The following is a 21,188-nucleotide window of genomic DNA, read 5'->3' on the forward strand; positions in this document are numbered from 1 at the left end:
ACAAATTCTTTGCAGAAATAAAATAAAAAATAACAGAAAAATAATATAAAGTGGCATAAAGAAGGGATAAATATCAACTACTATGGGAGTTCTAAGCAGAGCATTATCAATGAAGGTTGGGTGCTCAAGAAAAGACATCACTGAAGAGGTGGAATTTAAATCTTGAAAGAGTAAGACATGAGTTAAGAAAGGAGAAGGCATTTCAGGTAGGAGACGTGATTTGAACAAAAGAACTTAAATAGAACTATACATGAAGTATTCAAGAAATGCTGCTTAGAAGAGTTTGACAAGGTAGGAATTGGATGAGGGTAAAATATGAACATCAAGACAAATGAGTAGAAACCATTTTGTGGAGGGCCCTGAATATCAGGTAATAGGAGGACAATAGATACCATATACAAGGTTAGATGCTTTACAGATAGATGTCATCTCATTTCTTTCTTACAGCATTGGACTGAGTTAGGTGTCACTGGCTAAAATTTCATTTTATGAGCAAACTAAGCTGGTTAAGTGATAAAGGATTCAACCCAGGTCTGTCCTATAATGAAAGCCTAACTTCTTTTTTCTCTAAATCATACTGTTATCTCTCAAGGAGTTTGAACATCCAAATGAGGCAGGTGGTTAGTGAAATTTGTGTGATATCGTCCAAATCCTTCTTTAGGGAGATTTCTCTGATAGTGGAATATAAATAAGATTGTGTTTATTTTTCCTGTAAGCAACTTATAGATACAAACTACAATATATTTGACCTGTATATCCTAGATTGTCTAAGCATACTGATGAGCATGTAATAGTCTCCATATGTTATTGACTAAAGTGAAAACTCATTTATTACCAAATTGTGAAAGATTTTGCCTGCATTTTATACTCTGAGGTAGGTATTTATGAATATGTTTTTAACAAAATACTGTTTCTAATTCAAATACAATCTAATAAAGGATAGCTTCCTCTTATACAATCCTTATACCTAAAAATTTCCAACACTTACAGAATTATTGGAGAAATTGTGAAAAACTTCCGTGAAGATGTAAACTGCACTCCATAGTCCAGTTGTTCCCAATGAGTTAGGAGCCTTGCTTTACCTTGGTCAGGGGTTTCAAAAGGTGTTCCTTTTACTGCATGCAAAAATACATACATCCCCTGGAAAACAAGCAAGGGGGCATATAATCACTATCAAAAAACAAAACTGATTTTTGTCAGTAAGCATTAAGATAATTCCAGATTATTTGTGACGGAGCATACGACTTAACAGCTCAAGTTTTAAGCTTTCATAATATTGTGAAAGGCTGTGGTCAATTTCTTCATAGTAAAATAAAACTTGCGAGAGCATATAAGTATTATTTGGAGAAAACTAGTAACAGGTCAACCAAGAGTAACCTGTTTTCATCTCTTATTAAATTGAAAATAAACAAAAAGGAACATCAGGGTAGCTTTGTATCATTACATTTAGATTTTCTAACACCTTTCTGATTAGGAAATAGGTAAGTTATCTTTTCCCTAATGTGTAGGAAATTGTAGAGTGTCATATTAGTAAATCTGATGATATTTTAAAATGATAAAACATATATTGGTAAATAATAAAATCTCTATATCAAGGAAAATGGTTTTGAAAGTATTTAATATTAGGACTTTGTTCCAATAGATCTCTTCCAAAGCAATAAAGATGGTTTGATGTAATATGTATAATAATCAACTCAATTTGCTTTTAAAATCACAACTGTGCCTCAATAGTGTTTCTTTTGAAGTTAGTTTAAAAAAAAAATTACTAAAAGCCAATCTGTCAAGTGAGGTTTAAATAGCTCATTTTGTGGTTAATTAGGAAAAGAACAATGTACACTAGACTTGGTTTCCTTGAGATTATGATACTCATTTAGACTGATAGGTAGTACTTCATTGCAAGATCACAGTCTGAGGAACTGGTAACAGAATAAAGCCAAAACATTATATCGAAACAGTGTTCTCCACTAGAAATCATAATGTCACGTCATTTTTGCTACTTCTAATAAATATGTGGAAAAAAGAGAAAAATTAGTGATTTGAAATTTTATATTATACTAAGTTGAGAGAGGCCTTCTTTTCAAAGCTTAGTCTACTTTTTAATTATTTCATTAGGCAATTAAAAAGTTGTTTAGCTGCAATAACACCTAAGCTAAAGAGGAATGGACTCATTTTCAATTGGATTTAACTCAACAAACATTAAAAAGTGGTTTAATGTACAAGACACAGGACATGTATGCATATATGACACACAGCCTTAAAAAGTCTGATCTTTGAAGAGATGGTAATGGAGAAAAATATGCATAAACAATTAGAATGTAGGGCAGAATTTGCTATCAAAAGTATAATCAGAATACTTAGGAAATGCAGAGGAGGAAAACGTTTCTTGTTGCTAGGCAAAAAACTTGACAATACCTTGTCAACTATCTTGTTTCTGAAGGTTCGGCTCAAATGACAACTCCTCAGTGAGCCTTCCTCATTAGTAATGACCTCCTGCCTACCTGGTTGTACAGAAGTTTATTGAAAATGGTTTTATTATAGCACATTATATTGTGCTGGAGTCATTTACGTAATGTTTGTCTTCCCACTGGCATGAATACTTCTGGAACAAAGGCTGGTATACAGCGAGTATTAGATATTAAGCCAAGATGACATTAAGCCAAGGAATGTTTATTCTTTAAGCACAAGCAAACCATTTTCGCATGGGCTTTAAAGGAGATTATGAAACAGAAATTGGATGTTTCCAAATTCTCAGCAGTACGTGACCCAAAAAAGTTAAGACTCTCTACTCTAGACCATATATGTGTTATAATTATCAAAGAGAACAATAATCCTCTTGGTATTTCCTTCAAACCACATGAACTCACCAGTATTTAGAATATTCCATTTATTTGATATATCATTTTCAATGAAAAAGATTAAAATCTCATCTGACCATGTGTCTTCTACTCCATTATTTTAATCTTTAATAGTTTTTCTATAAAATTTGTGATGGCTGATTTATACCTACACCCAAAGAATTAGGAAAAAGGTACATAGCTCATGGTTAGCCCTTAACAAATATTTATTGACTCAAAACCAAGAGAATTCTCATTCACTTTAAAAGCTAGACAAAAAATTTGGCAAAGTATTAATACCTCTAAGAGTGAACTGTAGCAGTGAATAAAAACAACCACTGAAGATTTCTATGTATGATTCAGAAGAGTATTTTTTCTAACCAAGGATAATAATTAGGTCTATTTTCCCACATTTAAAAGCATTCAGCATGTATTCCACATTTTTAATTGGTTTAATATAGGCTACCTTCAAAAGAAACTTAATTTGGAGTCATATAATTGCTACAGCTACGGCTGGTTAGTTAGGTTTTTAGTGTGGTAAACTAAAAAGTCAGAAGTTTGCTTCCCTACATGTTGTAAGTTACCTATCCTTTATCCACTGTCATATACTGTGCCTCAATCTCAGTCAACCAAATTAAAAACATGGGCAGAGATGACTTCTAAAGCATATTTAATACATGTATCACTGGAGAAGGAAAAATTCCATGACAATACAAATTAATTTATTCAGCAAACATTTAAGTAGGTGTTTGAAGATATGGAAATTTAAAAAAAAAAAACCACATAAGCTACTAATTATAAAACTATCATAAATACATGATAAAAGAATGTAAAAGAATGCATGAGAGTTTTGTAGCTTCTTGGAGGAGATGATACTTGAGTAGTTTTCAGGGACAAGTAGGAATGAGTCAAGCAGAGCGGGAATAAGGGAGGGGTATTAAAATAGTGGAAGAAGAGCCTAAGCCAAAGCAAAAAGGTGAGAGGAAGATGATTTTAATTATTGTTAGAACATAACTTGTATTTGGAAATGGGCTAAAATAAGACTGAGTCCCTTTCTTGCCTCTGCAGTTATCAACTGGTCTTGTATACCACACAAGGAACTTGCATTTTACTATGAATGTAACAGAGAATCACTGAAGAACCTAATGAGTGTGACTTGAGCAGACATGCATTTTAAAACTATCACTCTACCAAGCTAGAATGGAGGGTACCAAGAGAATTCTCATTCACTTTAAAAGCTAGACAAAAAATTTGGCAAAGTATTAATACCTCTAAGAGTGAACTGTAGCAGTGAATAAAAACAACCACTGAAGATTTCTATGTATGATTCAGAAGAGTATTTTTTCTAACCAAGGATAATAATTAGGTCTATTTTCCCACATTTAAAAGCATTCAGCATGTATTCCACATTTTTAATTGGTTTAATATAGGCTACCTTCAAAAGAAACTTAATTTGGAGTCATATAATTGCTACAGCTACGGCTGGTTAGTTAGGTTTTTAGTGTGGTAAACTAAAAAGTCAGAAGTTTGCTTCCCTACATGTTGTAAGTTACCTATCCTTTATCCACTGTCATATACTGTGCCTCAATCTCAGTCAACCAAATTAAAAACATGGGCAGAGATGACTTCTAAAGCATATTTAATACATGTATCACTGGAGAAGGAAAAATTCCATGACAATACAAATTAATTTATTCAGCAAACATTTAAGTAGGTGTTTGAAGATATGGAAATTTAAAAAAAAAAAACCACATAAGCTACTAATTATAAAACTATCATAAATACATGATAAAAGAATGTAAAAGAATGCATGAGAGTTTTGTAGCTTCTTGGAGGAGATGATACTTGAGTAGTTTTCAGGGACAAGTAGGAATGAGTCAAGCAGAGCGGGAATAAGGGAGGGGTATTAAAATAGTGGAAGAAGAGCCTAAGCCAAAGCAAAAAGGTGAGAGGAAGATGATTTTAATTATTGTTAGAACATAACTTGTATTTGGAAATGGGCTAAAATAAGACTGAGTCCCTTTCTTGCCTCTGCAGTTATCAACTGGTCTTGTATACCACACAAGGAACTTGCATTTTACTATGAATGTAACAGAGAATCACTGAAGAACCTAATGAGTGTGACTTGAGCAGACATGCATTTTAAAACTATCACTCTACCAAGCTAGAATGGAGGGGAGTAGAGGAGCAACAAGGAGACAATTTACCTATTAGAGTAATCCACCTGAGAAAAATAAGCGTATGAATTATAGCAATGACAGTGGGGATCAAGTTGTGAGACAGTAAAGCAGTAGAAAAGACAGGGCTTCACTAAATAAATATGGAATATAAAGGAAAAAGAGTTATCCTAAGAGTAGGATGACCACATATGCTAGTTTGCATGGACAGTCCTGATTTACACGTATTCTCTTGGAGTAGTTATTACCAGAGCTCCCTTTTACTCTCAACGCAGTCTGTTTGGATGATACATTATATTAACCACTTCTCCTTTGACATTCAGCTATCTGGCTTGGCTTACTGGACAGACAGTGATGCATTTAGATTAAATTAGGAACAGTCATAGGAACAGATTATGGGTTTAAGGAATAGACTGTGAATGAGTTCAATTTATACTTGTTTGGTTTAAGGTGCAAAGTGATCTGGCAATATTAATATGGGCATCATCATTCTACAGGTAGAAACTGAAAATATGGAAAGATGAAGTAATATAAGAAGACGTGAAGAAAACCTTAGGAAAAGAGATGGAAGACTGTACAAGAGGAAATAGAAAAGGCAAGATCAGAATATGTCTAGGAAAAAGTAATCCCATGAAAACCAAAGGAAAATAATTCCAATAAAAGGGATATGATAAATGTAAAATAGTTCAGAGAAGTCACTACTTACAAAGTGTTTGCCCTACCAAAGGCTATCACTGAAAATGGACTAAATGCTCATTCTCTTATTTCTACCACATCATCCTTATTCTCTTCCAGTCAACTTCAAATACTCTCCAGAAAAAATAAAACAATATTAATTTTAAATTTATTTCGCCTACGTTTTTTGTCTTAATTCTAAGATCTTAATTTTTTGGATATCTTTATAAACAAATATATAACTACTCTGGATTCAACTTAAAGTCAATTAACTTGATTTCTACCCATTTATTCTACTTTAATAGGTTGTTAAAGACAAGAAAAGTCACTGTCAGGTTTTTTTTTTAATATAATAGGCAATTTCAAGGCTGCATGACATGGTCAGCAGAGTTGATCAAACTTCTGATACTTTGTAGAGCTACTGTATAATACAGAAGAATGATAGTCAACATGAAGAAGCTAAGGCACCATAAGATCCTGAAACATATATATAAATGAAGCTCAAATTTTCTAGACTGAAGCAGGAAAGTATATTTACACAATTTAGAAAGACTTAACAAGTATTGAAACCAAAGATATTCATAAGGCTCCAGTTAACCAAAAAAAGGTAATTACTTCTTCTGAAGCATTCTAGTTAATCAATATATTATAGTGGTCTGAATAGTCTTGTAATTTTTACAGAAATGACCTATTTTCTAGATTCTATAAAGATAATAGGGAAAAAAGTCTTACTTAGAAAAATGGCCCAATGTTTAAAGTGTGACAAAAATATAACCTTATTCCAGATTAAGAATTTTTCAAAATTGTCATATATTCTAAAAATCACTAAACCATATACTTTAAATGAGTGAATTTATATTATGTAAATCATATTTCATAAAACTTTTAAAAAAACTGTGGCATGTTTTTCTTTATAACAAAACTTTAAGCTTTTTTAAAAAATTGTGTTTAAATACACTTATCATAAAATGTACCATATTAATCATTTTCAGTGCATAGTTGAATGATATAAAGTACATTCACACTGTTATGCAACTATCGCCACTCTTCATCTCCAGAACTCTTAGCATCATACAAAACTGAAACTATACCAATTTAACAATAACTCCTCATTCCTTTCTCCCCCAGTCCCTGACAACCATTAAACCTTAAGCTTTCAAGTGTTTAGTGTACAGTGAAATTCTTACCAGATTATGTATAACATTTGTTAAGGTCCAAGCAACAGGAACACTGAAGAAGGGAATACTAAGTAAGACAATATGAAGCAAGCCAACTCCCAATGCATATGTCAGCCACATACCCCGGCTGTTCATGACGCGGGTATTTGGATTCACTTCGCTGTGGGCAACTCCAACGTTCATGTTTACTCTGTAGGAAAGCAATGAAATGAATCAACAGTGACATAACTGGAAACCTAAATTCTCCTAATTCTGACATGACAAAATATGTTAACTAGGATTATCTTTTCCTAGTTGTTCTGACAGAGAACACACACACTCTCCAAAATAATGCCACTTGCAGATGCTGACAAAGACAGTAAACAATTCTTAGCATGTGACTATATGGTAAGACAAACGAGACTTATTTTTATAGTTCTCATTGAAAAACTAAGTTAAAATACCTTTCCCTAAAGCTTGTCCTCTAGCGTGTTGGTTCTGCTAAATGAAATAATGGGCAGGAATATTCAAACTGATTGAGAAAAACTATGTTTTATTTTATCATGAGAGCAAAGTGAAAACTCAGGAGCTAAAGTTACCAACAGGATAAATTAATATAAAGAAAGCAAAGCTGACCCCGCCAGTCTGTTGTGAGTAGCTAGACTCCTCTAGCTAATGTAATGTTGTATCCACAAACAGGGGTCGCAGTTCAAATCATTCCTTTTTGAATACTGTACTTAAGAGGTACACAAAGTGGTGGAAAATTTACATGATCAAGAGATAAGGTTTGTTTCTCATTCTCGTGATACAATTAGGATAAAACGATGAGGTTTTCTTCTGCATATTTAACTCTACTTAACTTCCCTAAAATTTTAGTTTTTTCTCCGTTCTTTTTAAAGTTTTCCCCTTTCCCTTTTGTTTTTAAAATGAACACTAAAGCAAATGATAATAGTTCCCGGTTATTTTAATGACGATGTTTCCTTGGATCTAATTATCGTTTAAAACAAAACTGCCCTGAAGAATACCACCTATCATTCCGTTAAAAACCGACTGGGATTGAAAAGAGGAAAGAGGGTCAGATTATATTTGGAACAGCTCTGATTGAAAAATATATAAACCCCTTTCTATTACAGAGTTGGCACTGAGAGAGAATTTCTCGTAACCACATCCAATAAATACAATGTCCCCTTTTCCCTCCAAAAATCCATGGAACACAGCAAGGCATCAAGACTTACGGTGACAAAAGTTAGTTACACCAAAACGAAGCGTCTCAAATTTTCACGTGTAAATATTTTTTCTAATCTAAACACCCATCGTGTATTCATACGTTACTTTTATATTCTAAGTTATACTCAGAACATATCATTACTCAAGATACTTTTCTCACTTTCCACAGGATGGGAGAAGAATGCTCGAAAGAGGCTAAAATTTACATCTGAGCTGGAAGGCAAAGGTAGTGTGGTACCAACCCTAACCCCGTTCAGAAAACTTTTCCAGGGAGTTTCCCGACTCACTGGCAAACAATGACTTCAAGCAGCGAAGAGCCTCTCGGCTCAGACCCCGCGAGTGCCTTAAGGGTGGCGACTCACAACCACCTCCTTAGGGAGTCCTTCGCCTGCCTGCTTGCCAGCCAGCCACCGACAGCCTACCCCGATAACCGGAGCTCCCAGACAGTGGAAGCGTAGCTGCCCCTACCGCCGCAGCGCCTCTCTCACCCGTCCCTTCCTTCTTGGAGCTACACATCCGTCAGGGGCGGGATACGACAAGGATTTGGGGCGCAAGCCTCGGGGGCCACTTGGCTGGTACCACCAAGCAGGGCACCGCGGACACAGCCATAACCCACTCTTACCCCTTAGGCTGACTCGGGCCCGCCAGCAGCTCCCTACCGCCGCAAGCAGCAACACAACCTTGCGGCCGTTCGCGTTCACTCATCCGCCGCCCCACTCCTGGCGGCCGGGTCAAGGTAGGACCAGCTTCGACACGATGGTGACTCCTCACTGCCGAACGCCAGTTCAGCCTCAGCGCAGCGCGGCGCAGCGCAGCTTACGGAAGCCTTCAGAGCCGAACGCGCTGCCAGCGGATTGGCTGCGTGTAGCGCCAATCCCACGTTTCCCTGGAGGGGCGGGACTAAGTGCCGCGAGCCGCGCGCGCGCATTCGGAGCGAGTCAGGTACGGTCATGGGCTGCGGGCGGGACAGTGGCTGGTCGGCTAGTGGATGGTAATTGCCCACCTCGCGCGAGCAACAAGGTAGTGTGCGGCTAATGGGCATTCATTCTTATATTCTCTTAGGCTCGGAGACCCCGCCCCTTAACTCGTCCGGGTCTGTACCCGAGCGCCGCTGCATCTGTCGGCGCCCCTCCTCCCCACCCCAACCTCATATATCCTTTCCCCGACCGCCCCCCTCGCCCCACTTATCTCCCACCTCCCTCCCCTCTCCCGCCATCACTGGGGCGGGAAGCGGACGAACGGCGCCCGCGGCTATGCATACGTGGAGGGCGGTCTCCGAGCTCATCGGGTCTCGTTAAGCGTCTGGTTTGGCCTTTCTGGACTAAATCACGTTGAGGCCTTTGTTGCAGCCAATTCCCCAGATCCTTTTGGGTGCAAGACTTAAAGTTGTTTGCCAGTTATAAATTCCAGCACATGCGGAAGAAATGTGGATGCCAAAAATTGATTTTATTTAAGAACCAAGAGGAAGTGTCAGATTGTTTGGAGTCACTTTAAGTCGAATTACATTACTTGGCAGTACACAGAGTTTGTGATTGATATTGCTAAAATAACTTTCAACATTACAAAATTAGTGTAAGAGAATGTTGACTGTTTATCCTGCATTTCTATTGGCTCTATAAAACAGTTGTGTTAGATTTATTATGTTCTTTAAATAAATTATTTCATTATATTCTCCCTAAAGTCTTTGAGTTCTCTGGTCTCTCTCTACTTCTTTTTTAGGTGCGCTTGTCCTTAACTGACTTTCCTGGTCATCAGCATTCTTTCAGGAGTATTTAATTACTCGCTCAGCAAATATGGAAGACTGATTCCTGACATTCTCAAATATTCTGTGCTGTAATTTGTAAGCCTGTTATCAATCCTTCTTCTTTTTAAAAGATGCCATTTGCTACATATATATAGAATGCTTACTGTGTTCCAGAGGTTATGCTAGCGATAAGAGATTAAATATAAAATCTCTGTCCTCAAAGAACTCTGAACCAGAAGGAAGGGACAGAAAAACAATAGAATAACCTGTGATGAGTTTGGATAAGAAATAAGGGGAAAGTGCTATGGGAGTACAGAGAAAGGAATGCTTAATTTATTCGGGGTGGGGATGGAGCCCATAAACACTTCCTTGAGGAGAGGATGCTTGAACTAAATCTGGAAGGATAGTTAGAAATCATCTGTAAAGAAAGGGAACCTTGTGAACTGAGGAAGAGTGAGTGCTACCACACTGTGAGAGACAAGATGTTTAGTATGCATGGTTAGTACGCATTTGGAGAATAGTGGAATGAGATTAGAAAGATAGAGGTCCAGTTAAGGAGTTTGAACTTTACCTGGTTAGTATTTGGAAATCTTCATAAAATTTTTAAGTAGTGTAACAACATGATGAAATTTAAATTATAGAAAGAACCGTATAGGTGGTTGAAATTCGAGACAAAATATCTATTAGGTGGTTAATGCACAGTTCAGGGGAGAGATGTTGAGGGGCTGAACAGAGGCAGTAGTTATAGGTATAGAAGAGAGGACTAGTTTGAGAAATATTTAGATAGTAGAATAGGATTGGGTGGCAGGATGTAGAGAGTGAGGAGAGTTTCTAGGATGACTTGAAGGTTTCTAATTTTGCCTTGTGTCACTGGATGAGCATGGCCTTTGGAGTCAAATATGCCAAGGTGTGTATCTGTACATTTGTCACTTACTAGTTGTACGATCTTAAGTTATTAGTGTTTAAATCCCATTTGTGGTAGAGAAATGATAATATACATAGGGTTGTTGTGAGGAGTAAATAGCATAGTATATATAAAGGTATTTATGTGAGCTATTATTTTTATTTTCAGAAAGAAATACAGGAAGAAAGACAATTAGAGGACGATTCTGAGATCAGTTTGAGACATGTTAAATTTAGGGTGCCTCCAAGTCATCTAAGTGACGATATTTAGAAGGTAGTTGGAAGTAAGACCCTACCCTGGAGTTCAGAAAACAGTCTTGTTAGCAGGCAGAGGTAAGGTAAGAGATGATATGGAGGCTAGTTAAAATAGAGTATGTAAAGTAGTAACTTGCTGAGAATGAGGGTTCTCTTCCTAATGTTTACTTTGGCATGAGGAAGGTGCCGATAAAATTCTTTTCATGCCCTTCATTAATATTCATGAAGTGCTGGTCATGAGTGAAGTACTCTGATTATTCTGTGTTACATGCAGAAATTTATAGTTCCCTGCATTCAAAATTCTATAGGTCAGGACAGGTATGATAAACATCCAGTGAGCGATGCAAGCCAAGTTTTTTAGGAAAGTGGGGAAGGAAAGATCATTCCCGGTTGGGTGATCAGAAAGGACCATGTTACAGATGTTACTGGAACTGGGTCTAAATAACATTGCATTGGGAGGAAGAGGAGGTGCAAGTAGGGTGGGATTGCTGGTAAAAGAAGGTTGAGGCTTTTGACCTTGGTCACTGAAAACTTATTAAAGAGAGATAGCAAATTTAAGTGGAAGGCATAGAAAGGGAATCAGGGAAATAAGTTTTGTTTTAGAAATATTTTGAGGTGGCAGTGACACTGGTTGTTAGACATACTTGTCTTGAGGAGAGATCACCATTGGAGATATAGATTTAGATATTCTGTAACTGAAGCTTTAGGTTTTAAGATATCTAAGAAGAGAGAGGGAATGGGGAACGTCCACATTTCTAGGAGGAGAGTGAAAAAAACATGAAGAAACTGAAGAGGTATAGATGGAAAGATCCTTGAGAATTAGGGAGAATCATCAAGGTTACATTCTTTAGGGATGTCAAAGAACATGAGTCCTCAGAGAATGGTTTGATGATTTAAGAAATCGTTGATGAACTCAAAGAGAACAGAATCCTGGTAATGATTGTGGTATAAGCCATTTTGCAAGAGTTTTAAAAGAGACTTGGTGATAGGGAATTGGTGACAGTGAATATAGGTTACTTATTCAAGTTTGGCTTCATAAAGAAAGAAGATAATTATTGGGGTAAAAGGGTTGAGGGAAGAATTTTTGTTTGTTTTTGCTTTCAAGGCCAAGATGCCAGAGGGGAGACCGGATAAAGAAACGAGGTGTTAGTATTAGTTTAGGAGGAAGAGACGTTGAGCTGAGACTGAGGGAAAAAGAATATGAGTAGAGGTGCAGACATTTTAAGAAGCCAGAGGACATAGTGGGGTGAAGGAGGTAAGGTGTATATGTAGATAGAGTTCAGGCTATGGCTGCATTTTTCAGTAAACTAGAAGAATGAGGAAGATTGGGGTGAAACTAGGGTCTTGGGGCAGCGGGTAGGGAATAGATTTTGAAGAGGGACTATAGAGAATGAAACAGGTGACGAGATTAGTGAGGCAATTGCTCAGAAAGAGTGATGGTTCAGGTGAAGCTACGTTTATACATCAAATGTTGATTGATCAGTATTTTTCTTAGATCCTTGGGATTCTCGAACTAAGGTAGACGTCTTGAACACAAGCTTAACTTGATGCCAGGCCCCCTTTGGGAGTAGGGTAGAACGATGGAGAGATTATTCATTTAGGAGTTTGGAGGAACTCAATTTAATTCAAGTATCCCAGGATCTTTTAGCATATATATGCCAAACACTATAAGTATCATATTTACTTCTTACCACAACCACATGATACCATTATTATCTCCATTTTGTAAATGAGATGAGTTTTTTAGAGTTTAATTTCCTCAGCATTGCATAGCTATTAGTATAGGGGCTAGGACAGAACCAAAAGTAATGTGTTTTCAGAGTTTGCTTTTTTAATGACTTCTCTCTCCAGCACTGTCCAATAGAACTGTAATGTAAGCCACACATATAATTTTAAACTTTATAGTAGTCACATTAAAAAGTTAAAAAAATAAAGTGAAATTAATTTTAATAATGTTTTATATAACCCAGTATATCCAGAATACAATTTTATCCTATAATCAATGTAAAAAAATAATGATTTTATATTTTTTTCCATACCAAGTTTGAAATCCAGAGTGTGTTAACAAGTCTCAATTTAGCATAGCTACATTTCAGGTGCTCCTGGGTCTAGTGGCTACGGTACTAGACAGTGAAGCTCTTTAGCCTTAGACCTGAGGCCAGTCTGAATCTTAGGGAAAGTGAAGAGGGTGCCTTTTGCTTGTGACAGCACTAATTTGTATGAATGTTGAGGTAATGAAGCAGCCTGTCTGTCCACCGTTTTCCTGACTTACTGGGACTGCCTCCCAACCCTTGAGTGCCACAAGAAAGCTTTTGTTCACAGCTACTCTCCTTAAAACTGGGTACCCATCAAACTAAATCATATATATAATTAGAAGGTAACTGTTAGAATTACAAAAGAATTCTCCATCTTTCCTTTCTTTCTTTCTTTTTTTTTTTTTTTTTTTAGTGCTAAGACATTTTGGCTTTTATTTCTGTCTTCTGGTGGTATAGCAACAGATTTCTAAGAACATGAAATATTAGTTAAACTTCTTGTCAATCTAGTTTGAACATTTTCAAAGGCCTCTAATTAGATCCTGAGTATTACATGCATTGACAGCTTTCCAATATGTTTCTTTAATTTATAAATTTGATGACACCTGTAGAGCGACTTTATTCACATGAAATTACCTGACCTTGTGTAAGAACATTTGAGTTATTACAAAAAGGAACTGGCTTTGGGGTGGTTTTCAGTGAACCGTATATTCCATCATCTCTTGATTTGAACTCACAACTTTTTGAATTATAAGCATTCCTTTAAAATTTTGCTTTCAGACTTTTGTATGTATGATCAAACATAATTATTCATTCATAGTTTCATTTTTTGAGAGTCCATAATTTGTGATACAACTCAATATCCTTGATTATTACTATTTTTTGCTGGTAACTTTTTAAAAAACGATTTTTATTAAAATACAGCTAACATGCAATATCATATTAGTAACAGGTATATAGCATAGTTATTCAACATTTATATACCTAAAGAAGTGCTCACCCTGGATAGTCCAGCAACCATCTGACACTACAATGCAATCAAAATATTATTGACTATATTCCCTATGCTGGACACTACATCCCCATGACTTTTTTTATGTTTGGGAGTTTGAACCTCTTATTCCCCCTTCACCTTTCCCCGCCTTTTTAAGATTTTTAAATAACAGTTGTCACTCAATATTATATTAGTTTCAGGTATATAGCATAGTGGTTAGACTTTTATATAATTTGTAAAGTGACTCCCCCTTGACTAGTCTAGTACCCACTTAGCACCATACATAGTTATTACCATGTTATTGACTGTATTCCCTATGCTTTACATCCCTGTGACTATTTTGTAACTACCAATTTGTACTTCTTAATCCTTCACCTTTTTCACCTCACCTTCAAACTCCCTCCCATCTGGCAGCCATCACCAGCATTTCTTTACATAATCAACTGTCATCATAAAAATAATGTACATTTTATACAACTTTATCATTTACAGAACTTTTTATGTATGCTTGCTTATTTGATCCTCACAACCGATCAGTGAGGATTTATACAATTGATGAATTAATTTTACAGAGAGATTTAAGTGGTTTGCTTCAGTTTACATGTAATAAAGATGAACCCCAAAACATGTTTTTTAAAACTCTAGTCTGGTATATTTTTTTCACGCTACTAATAATCAGCTTTGCCTTGTACAAAACAAAATATTTTGTATTTATGAATTGTGACCAGTTAACACCACTCAGAACTGAATATGTTGACCTCTTCCTAGAAATATATCTTTTAAAATCCTATGTGGTTATTATAGTGGCTATACTTCATTTCTTGCCCAGTTACTTACTCCATCTTTACATAACTCTGCTAGTCTTTTGTTGCCTGAGAAAGAATCCTAAAAGGACACCTTTTTATTTTGTTTATTTTTGTTTGGACCTAGATTCCATAGGATCAAACCATCATGTGATCTTGTAACTAGTTGTGGTAAATTGAGGATGTACTTAGGATGTACCCCACCCCCAACCTATTTTTTTGTCAAAGAAAATCTTGATTCTATACAGCAGGAGTCTCCAACCCCTGGGCTGAGGATCGGAATCAGTCAGTGGCCTGTTAGGAAACAGCAGATTAGTGGCAGCGAGGGAGTGAAGCTTCATTTGTATTTGCAGCCCCTCCCCAGTGCTAACATCACTTCCTCAGCTCCACTTCAGATCATCAGGCATTACATTCTCATAGGAGCACCAGTCCCTGGTGCCAAAAAGGTTGAGGACCACTGCTGTAGGGGAATTGCATGTTATCAAGCTAGTGTTTTTTATTTTCCTGAAAACAGGTGTTAAGACAGATGCAAAGCTCACTCCCTACATATTTTACATATAGGATTTCCATGTGAGATTATTTTTTCGTTCTTTGTTTGAAAAGGTTTCATTGCTGAAACAGTTACTGGCAGAGAGATTTTGGATGTACAGATTGGATTGGCGTGTAGTGAACCCTGAATGCCAGCACAAAGATTTGAGCTTTATCATATTTTGGCTTTGGGGAGCCACATGATTAGAATGATGTTTTAGGCAGAGTAGTGTAGAGGGATAGTTACCTGATATATCTGGGATCTGACTAATTGAGATTAACAGTAATTCTGGGGTCTGGATATCCTAATTCCAAGAGTTCAATAATTGAAAAAGACATTGTAACTCATAAAAATGAATGGATGACTAATAATATTTAAGCGAGACTGCCATTAAGGCACATGACTGACATCCACATCCTGAAGTGACAGTACTACCTGGTCATTCTTAGCCAGGCAGATCACATATTACATTCATTATAGCAGATTTGTGCTTATCTTTCTTTACTAATTATAGTGTGATTTATAAACTACTGTGTGCCTTAGTCTTATAAAATGGAGATGATAATGGCATCTATTTCAAAGTATTTTTAAGAAACAAATGATTTAATACTATAGAGATTGGCATAAACTGAGCCTCTATAGATGTGAGCTGCTATTATTATTGGTGTTGCTATAGTCCTGTTACTCAGGAATGTTTAACCATTTATTTTTGCCTTCTAGCTACTCTGCTAAAAGCTAGAATGAAACAGTTGCCTGCAGCAACAGTTCGCCTCCTTTCAAGCTCCCAGATAATCACTTCAGTGGTCAGTGTTGTAAAAGAGCTCATTGAAAACTCCTTGGATGCCGGTGCCACAAGCATAGATGTTAAACTGGTGAGTGTCCCTGAAAAGCCAAATACCTTTAAAAGCAAAAAAGGACTGGACACATATTTTGTCTTTACAACTATTACCTTTCTTTTCTTTATATGTACCAGTAAATTATTCATAGGACATTGGACCCTTTGTCTTGTTTAAGAGTAAATTTTTAAAACTAAATTTTAATTTAAATCAACATTAGTTGATTAGTTTGAAACGGCATTCATAATCAAAGGAAATTACTTAAACTTATTATTTATGAGTCCATTACCTAAAACATGAATTTAATTTGTATTTTCTACTAATATTTATCCTTGGTTATTGCTATATGCTTACTTACATATTCTCATTTGCATTTAATTTTTTTACCTAATCTTCAATATGTATCCTTTGTTGCTTCATAGTTTTCACATTTTTGGATTTAAGTTCTATATATTATATCATTTGAATTGATACAACATGACACTCAATATGATTTATTAAAGTTATTTTGCCTGTCTACCTTCCCTATTTTAAATTAATAGCTCATGGAGGTAAGGTCTGTATTTTTTTCATTTTTCTGTCCACCATACCTGGCTAGTACCGGCTACATAAATGGTGAATAAATGATATGTAAATGGTACATAACTGGTGAATAAATTTGTTTGAATGAATGTAATAATACATTTTTTTTGTAATTTCCTAATTGTCAGATATTTACATTATTCCTGGAATTACATTATTAGAAATAATAGTGATATGAATATCTTTAAGAGACCCACTTTTTTCACATATATATGTTTATATATATTGTGTGTGTGTTTATAATTCCAGTCACTCCTTTTAAAACTGTAAATTAACTACTACTATATCCACATTACAAATAATTAAGCTTCTGAGAATTTGCCCAAAGTCATATAATTCATAAGTAGGAGAACTGAAATTGAAATTCAGTTCTTTCTAACTCAAACTCATTCAGGATCTTTCCTCTTTGCCAGGGGTTCTCACAATGTTTGGGTGCATCAGAATAATTTAGGGAGTTCGTTAAAACAGTTACTTGAGCCCCAGAAATTCAGATTCTAGGTGGGGCTCAAAAATTTGCATTTCTAACAAATTCTAGTTGATGCTGAGAACTGCAATTCTATACCATATTAACCTGTATTTTGTTTTTAAATATAAGCTTTTTAAGCATGAAAAAAATATTATTAAACTCGAAGAAAAACAACTTATGTTTCTTAGACATTTTATATATTCAGTTTAGTCTGATTAGCATACAATTGATAGTAATTAAATAGAATTAGATAATTATATCTGATGTATTTCATTAAAGAATCTTAGGCAGACATATATCTTGTTCTTAAAGTTCTCTGGAAGAAAAACATAGTTTTACAAGGCCAACAGCAGAAGTCCTCTTAAAAAAGTAAATGAAAGTACACATTTTTATATCTGGCTATGTAATTTAGTCCCTTGACATTTATGAGTTTCTCTTTCTCTGCTTGCAGAGTTTTAAAATAACTATATTGCTCTACGTAATAAAGCCTGTTTTATTATGGTTTCATATGATAATAACTATCCTGGCTAGAAATGTTTTCATAATTAGTTAATTAAAATAAACATGTTGATATTTACACATTTTAAACAAGTCTTTGTGTTATTTTTCTCAGGTTCCTGGAGTTCTAATTTATATTGAAAGATTTGGATTTCTGTAGTTTATGATTTTTCTATAAAAAGCAGACCACCTGTTTCCAGAATAACTTAGTTTTAGGTTGAGTGAAAGATGAGGAATGAAATCTTGGGTGTCTCTCCCCAAGACCTTGTATATCTATTTTATTTAAAAAGTACTGATGTAAACAGTACGAAATAATTTTAGGTTATTAAAAAGATGTGGTATTATTTTAAATATCAGAGTCATTGTAATTATAGGAAGACTTTTTTCTCCTTTGAAACTTGCATCTATGGCCATACACATAAAACTGTGAAGTCAAGCTTATGATAGAAATTTTCTACCAGATTTAAAATACGGTATTCATAGAAAGTGTGATCACTATAGGAATTTAGATTTTTTTTTTTGTTATGTATGCGTATTTTTAGTATTAGAGTGCAAATACTAAGCTATGAATTGAGGGGTATTTTTTTTCTTGGTTTTCAAATTAAAAACTCACCAAGATCGCCAAATTAGGTATATTTGCTCAGCAATTTCTTGTTAGGTGACTATACAGAAGGAAATTTAGAAAGTTACAATGTAGTAAGTATTTTAATTTCTTATGAAAGCAATAAGTCGTTCAAGAAAGTATTAAAAATTAAGTTGAATAATGATAATCACTAGACTCTTGGTGTTATTTTTGATGGTGGTAATATTCTGTTTTATTTGTTTGAGAGATTATATAAAGATATATATAATTTAGAAGAATGTTTTTAGTCAAGTTTAAACATAAATTTAAACATAGATACCTATGATACTGAGACAATTCAAGGGAACCTTAAAGATCAGAATGATCTTATTTTACAGTTGAATCTGAGTCCTGGGAAAATAAGGGACTTGCCCATGTATCATAACTAGGAATTAGTAAACTTAGGAAATTAAACTCTTACTTCCTTAAGATTAGAGTTTTGTAAAAGATAAATAAAAGACAAAATTATTTCACTTGTGTTTATGTTTCTAAATGTAACACTTTAATGTCTTTATACATTAAAAGTATGTTTTAACTTTGTATAGGAGAATTATGGATTTGATAAAATTGAGGTGCGAGACAATGGTGAAGGTATCAAGGCCGTTGATGCACCTGTAATGGCAATGAAGTACTACACATCAAAAATAAATAGTCATGAAGATCTTGAAAATTTGACAACTTATGGTTTTCGTGGAGAAGCCTTGGGGTCAATTTGTTGTGTAGCTGAGGTAAGGTAATTTATATTGACTATTTTAGTGATTTTATAACCACAGAATATTAGTTAAGAAAAAACTAAGCCAGTATTTGGCAAAGAGTATTTTTTTTATTGTGGTGAATGTACATAATAAAAATTACCATTTAACCATTTTTTAAAATTAAATTTATTTAGATAATTTTGGTTGATAACATTATATAAATTTCAAGTGTACAATTTATAAGACGATATCTTTATACTCTCTTGTGTGCTTACCAAAGTCTTGCCATTTTTAAGTGTACAATTAAGTGGTATTATGTACATTCACATTGTTGTGCAGCCATCACCACCATCCATCTCCAGAACTTTTTCATCATTCCAAACTGGAACTCTGTATCCATTAAACAATAAATCCCCATTCTCCTTATGGCCAATCCCTGGTAATCGCTATTTTACTTTCTCTGTTTATGAATTTGCCTGTTCTTATATACTTATATAAATGGAATCATACAATGTTTATCCTTTTGTGGCTTATTTTACTTAGCAGATGTCTTCCAGGTTTGTGCATGTTGTAACGTGTATCAGAATTTCAGCCCTTCTTCAGGCTGAATAATCAGTGTATGTAAACCATGTTTTGTTTATCCATTCACCTGTCGATGGACATTTGGTTTGTTTCCACCTTTTGGCTATTGTGAATAATGCTGCTGTGAATATGGGTATACTAAAGTTTGTTGCTGCTTTCACTTCCTTTGGGTATTTTCCCAGAAGTAGAATTGCTGGGTCGTATGTTAATTCTGTTTAATTTTTTGAGGAACATCAAAATGCGTTTTGTAGTATTAATATTTAGAAGAGGAAAAGGTGATTTAGTGGCCCATTAACTTGGAAAAATGTATTCAGTAAAATTAAACAGATAACGGTAAGCACTTTTCAGAGCCTTTGCTATACTAAAGTGCATTGTGAATCTCTAAGGTTGGTGGTTTATAGTAGGTACACCCTGCACCTACTTGGCTATGAAACCCTTTTATTGAGAAGCATATTGCTATTTTTGTTGTTGTTCTGTGGAACACACCATGGAAATACCACTCTAGTTAATGCAGGTAATTTTATTGTGCTCTAGAGATGTGAATTGATTTGGCATAAGCCCTGGTTAGTAGAGGCAGATTGGATCCTAGAACTTTGCTCTTCAGACTGACGGTAAGGTGCTTTCAGTGTCTATAAACCCCTAAGTTCAGTGTCTGACACACTTGATTTCTTGGACCAGTTATATTTCACTGCCTCTGCCATAGCTTATATAACTAGTTTGTGGCAAAGCCCTTTTGCAACCTTGTTCTCTTCATTTGAATGTATCTCAGTTATTTTTTATCACATTATTTTGCACTAGCTTTTTTGTGCTGTACTGTTTCTGTGTGTTAGGCTCTGTTTTATAGAGTGATAGTATCTGCGTGCTAGTGAGTGACAATGATAATTATGAAGGGCTCTTTAGCTATTTAAGTTTGCCAGTGGCCATGTAATCCTTCATTTGTGCTTAGGCTGGCAGACCCTATTTAGGTGAGAATGCTCAAGTGCAATAAAATGATAGGATTTTATACTTATTGTTCCTGAAAAGTGGCATGGATGCAAGATACTGTTTCTGTCTCCTTATCTGATCTCTTGGCATCTACTTAGTAGCCTGGTCTCCCTGGCAGTGATATATCTCCAGGTTTAGTGGGTCCTCCCTCTGCCCTTCTGCCCTTAGAATGCTAGCGTAGTAGGTCTTCTCCATTTTTTGTGTATCGTGTCCCAGTTAGGTATTCATTTACTCTTTAACTTTGGGGCTCCATAAGGCAATGCCTAAGTAAGAAAGAAAAATTGTGGATGGGGCAGGAGGTGGAGTTTAAAGTGGGCAATTTTGTTGTTTAGTGCAGAGGACTTGTTAGAAGCCGGGTGTTCAGACATCACTAAAGGAGGAAAGACCTTACCATTCTTTAAGTGTACTCTGCTTAAAACGTTTATCCAAAAACTAACACACCATTTTCTTCTGTTATCTTTCTCAGCACTTGCTTTATTTAGGTTTCACTTGAGTCTCCAAATAAATTTTAAGGACAAATGAGTTAAGGGTACAACTGGGCATTGCCTGTCTTTCTCTCCAGAGACTGTCTGTGGGAACCTGTAACCCTGGG

At 35.4% G+C, this 21,188-nt stretch overlaps 2 protein-coding genes and 1 long non-coding RNA gene across 8 annotated transcripts in view; 2 read left to right on the plus strand and 1 right to left on the minus strand.

Annotated features, from left to right (window-relative positions):
* The window catches only part of LOC112470265, a 15,517-nt gene extending 9,663 nt beyond the window's left edge, over positions 1-5,854 (plus strand). Inside the window, exon 2 of the long non-coding RNA XR_003042909.1 lies at positions 5,509-5,854. This is a non-coding gene — a long non-coding RNA (uncharacterized LOC112470265). The remainder of the gene's footprint in view (positions 1-5,508) is intronic.
* ORMDL1 (ORMDL sphingolipid biosynthesis regulator 1) overlaps positions 1-8,824 on the minus strand; it is a 13,743-nt gene extending 4,919 nt beyond the window's left edge. The window contains exons 1-3 of the mRNA XM_015596643.2: positions 8,693-8,824; positions 6,874-7,054; positions 989-1,140 (exon numbers count right to left, since the gene is read on the minus strand). Coding sequence (XP_015452129.1) covers positions 989-1,140; positions 6,874-7,054; positions 8,693-8,775 — 416 coding nt within the window. The 5' untranslated portion in view covers positions 8,776-8,824. The remainder of the gene's footprint in view (positions 1-988; positions 1,141-6,873; positions 7,055-8,692) is intronic.
* A 76-nt stretch (positions 8,825-8,900) lies between these two features.
* Positions 8,901-21,188, plus strand: part of PMS1 (PMS1 homolog 1, mismatch repair system component) — a 65,888-nt gene continuing 53,600 nt past the window's right edge. For 2 of the 6 annotated variants that reach the window (XM_006921285.3, XM_025039296.1), the window contains exons 1-4: positions 9,002-9,090; positions 9,790-9,910; positions 16,052-16,203; positions 18,881-19,063. In XM_006921285.3, the coding sequence (XP_006921347.1) occupies positions 16,072-16,203; positions 18,881-19,063 (315 nt within the window). In that variant the 5' untranslated portion in view covers positions 9,002-9,090; positions 9,790-9,910; positions 16,052-16,071. Of the gene's footprint in view, positions 9,091-9,789; positions 9,911-9,936; positions 10,722-16,051; positions 16,204-18,880; positions 19,064-21,188 lie in introns of those variants that run through there. The other 4 variants (XM_015596641.2, XM_015596642.2, XM_015596640.2 and 1 more) reach the window with 4 other exon arrangements.

Source organism: Pteropus alecto, unplaced genomic scaffold, assembly GCF_000325575.1.
Source record: "Pteropus alecto unplaced genomic scaffold, ASM32557v1 scaffold3, whole genome shotgun sequence".
Taxonomy (NCBI): Eukaryota; Metazoa; Chordata; class Mammalia; order Chiroptera; family Pteropodidae; genus Pteropus; species Pteropus alecto.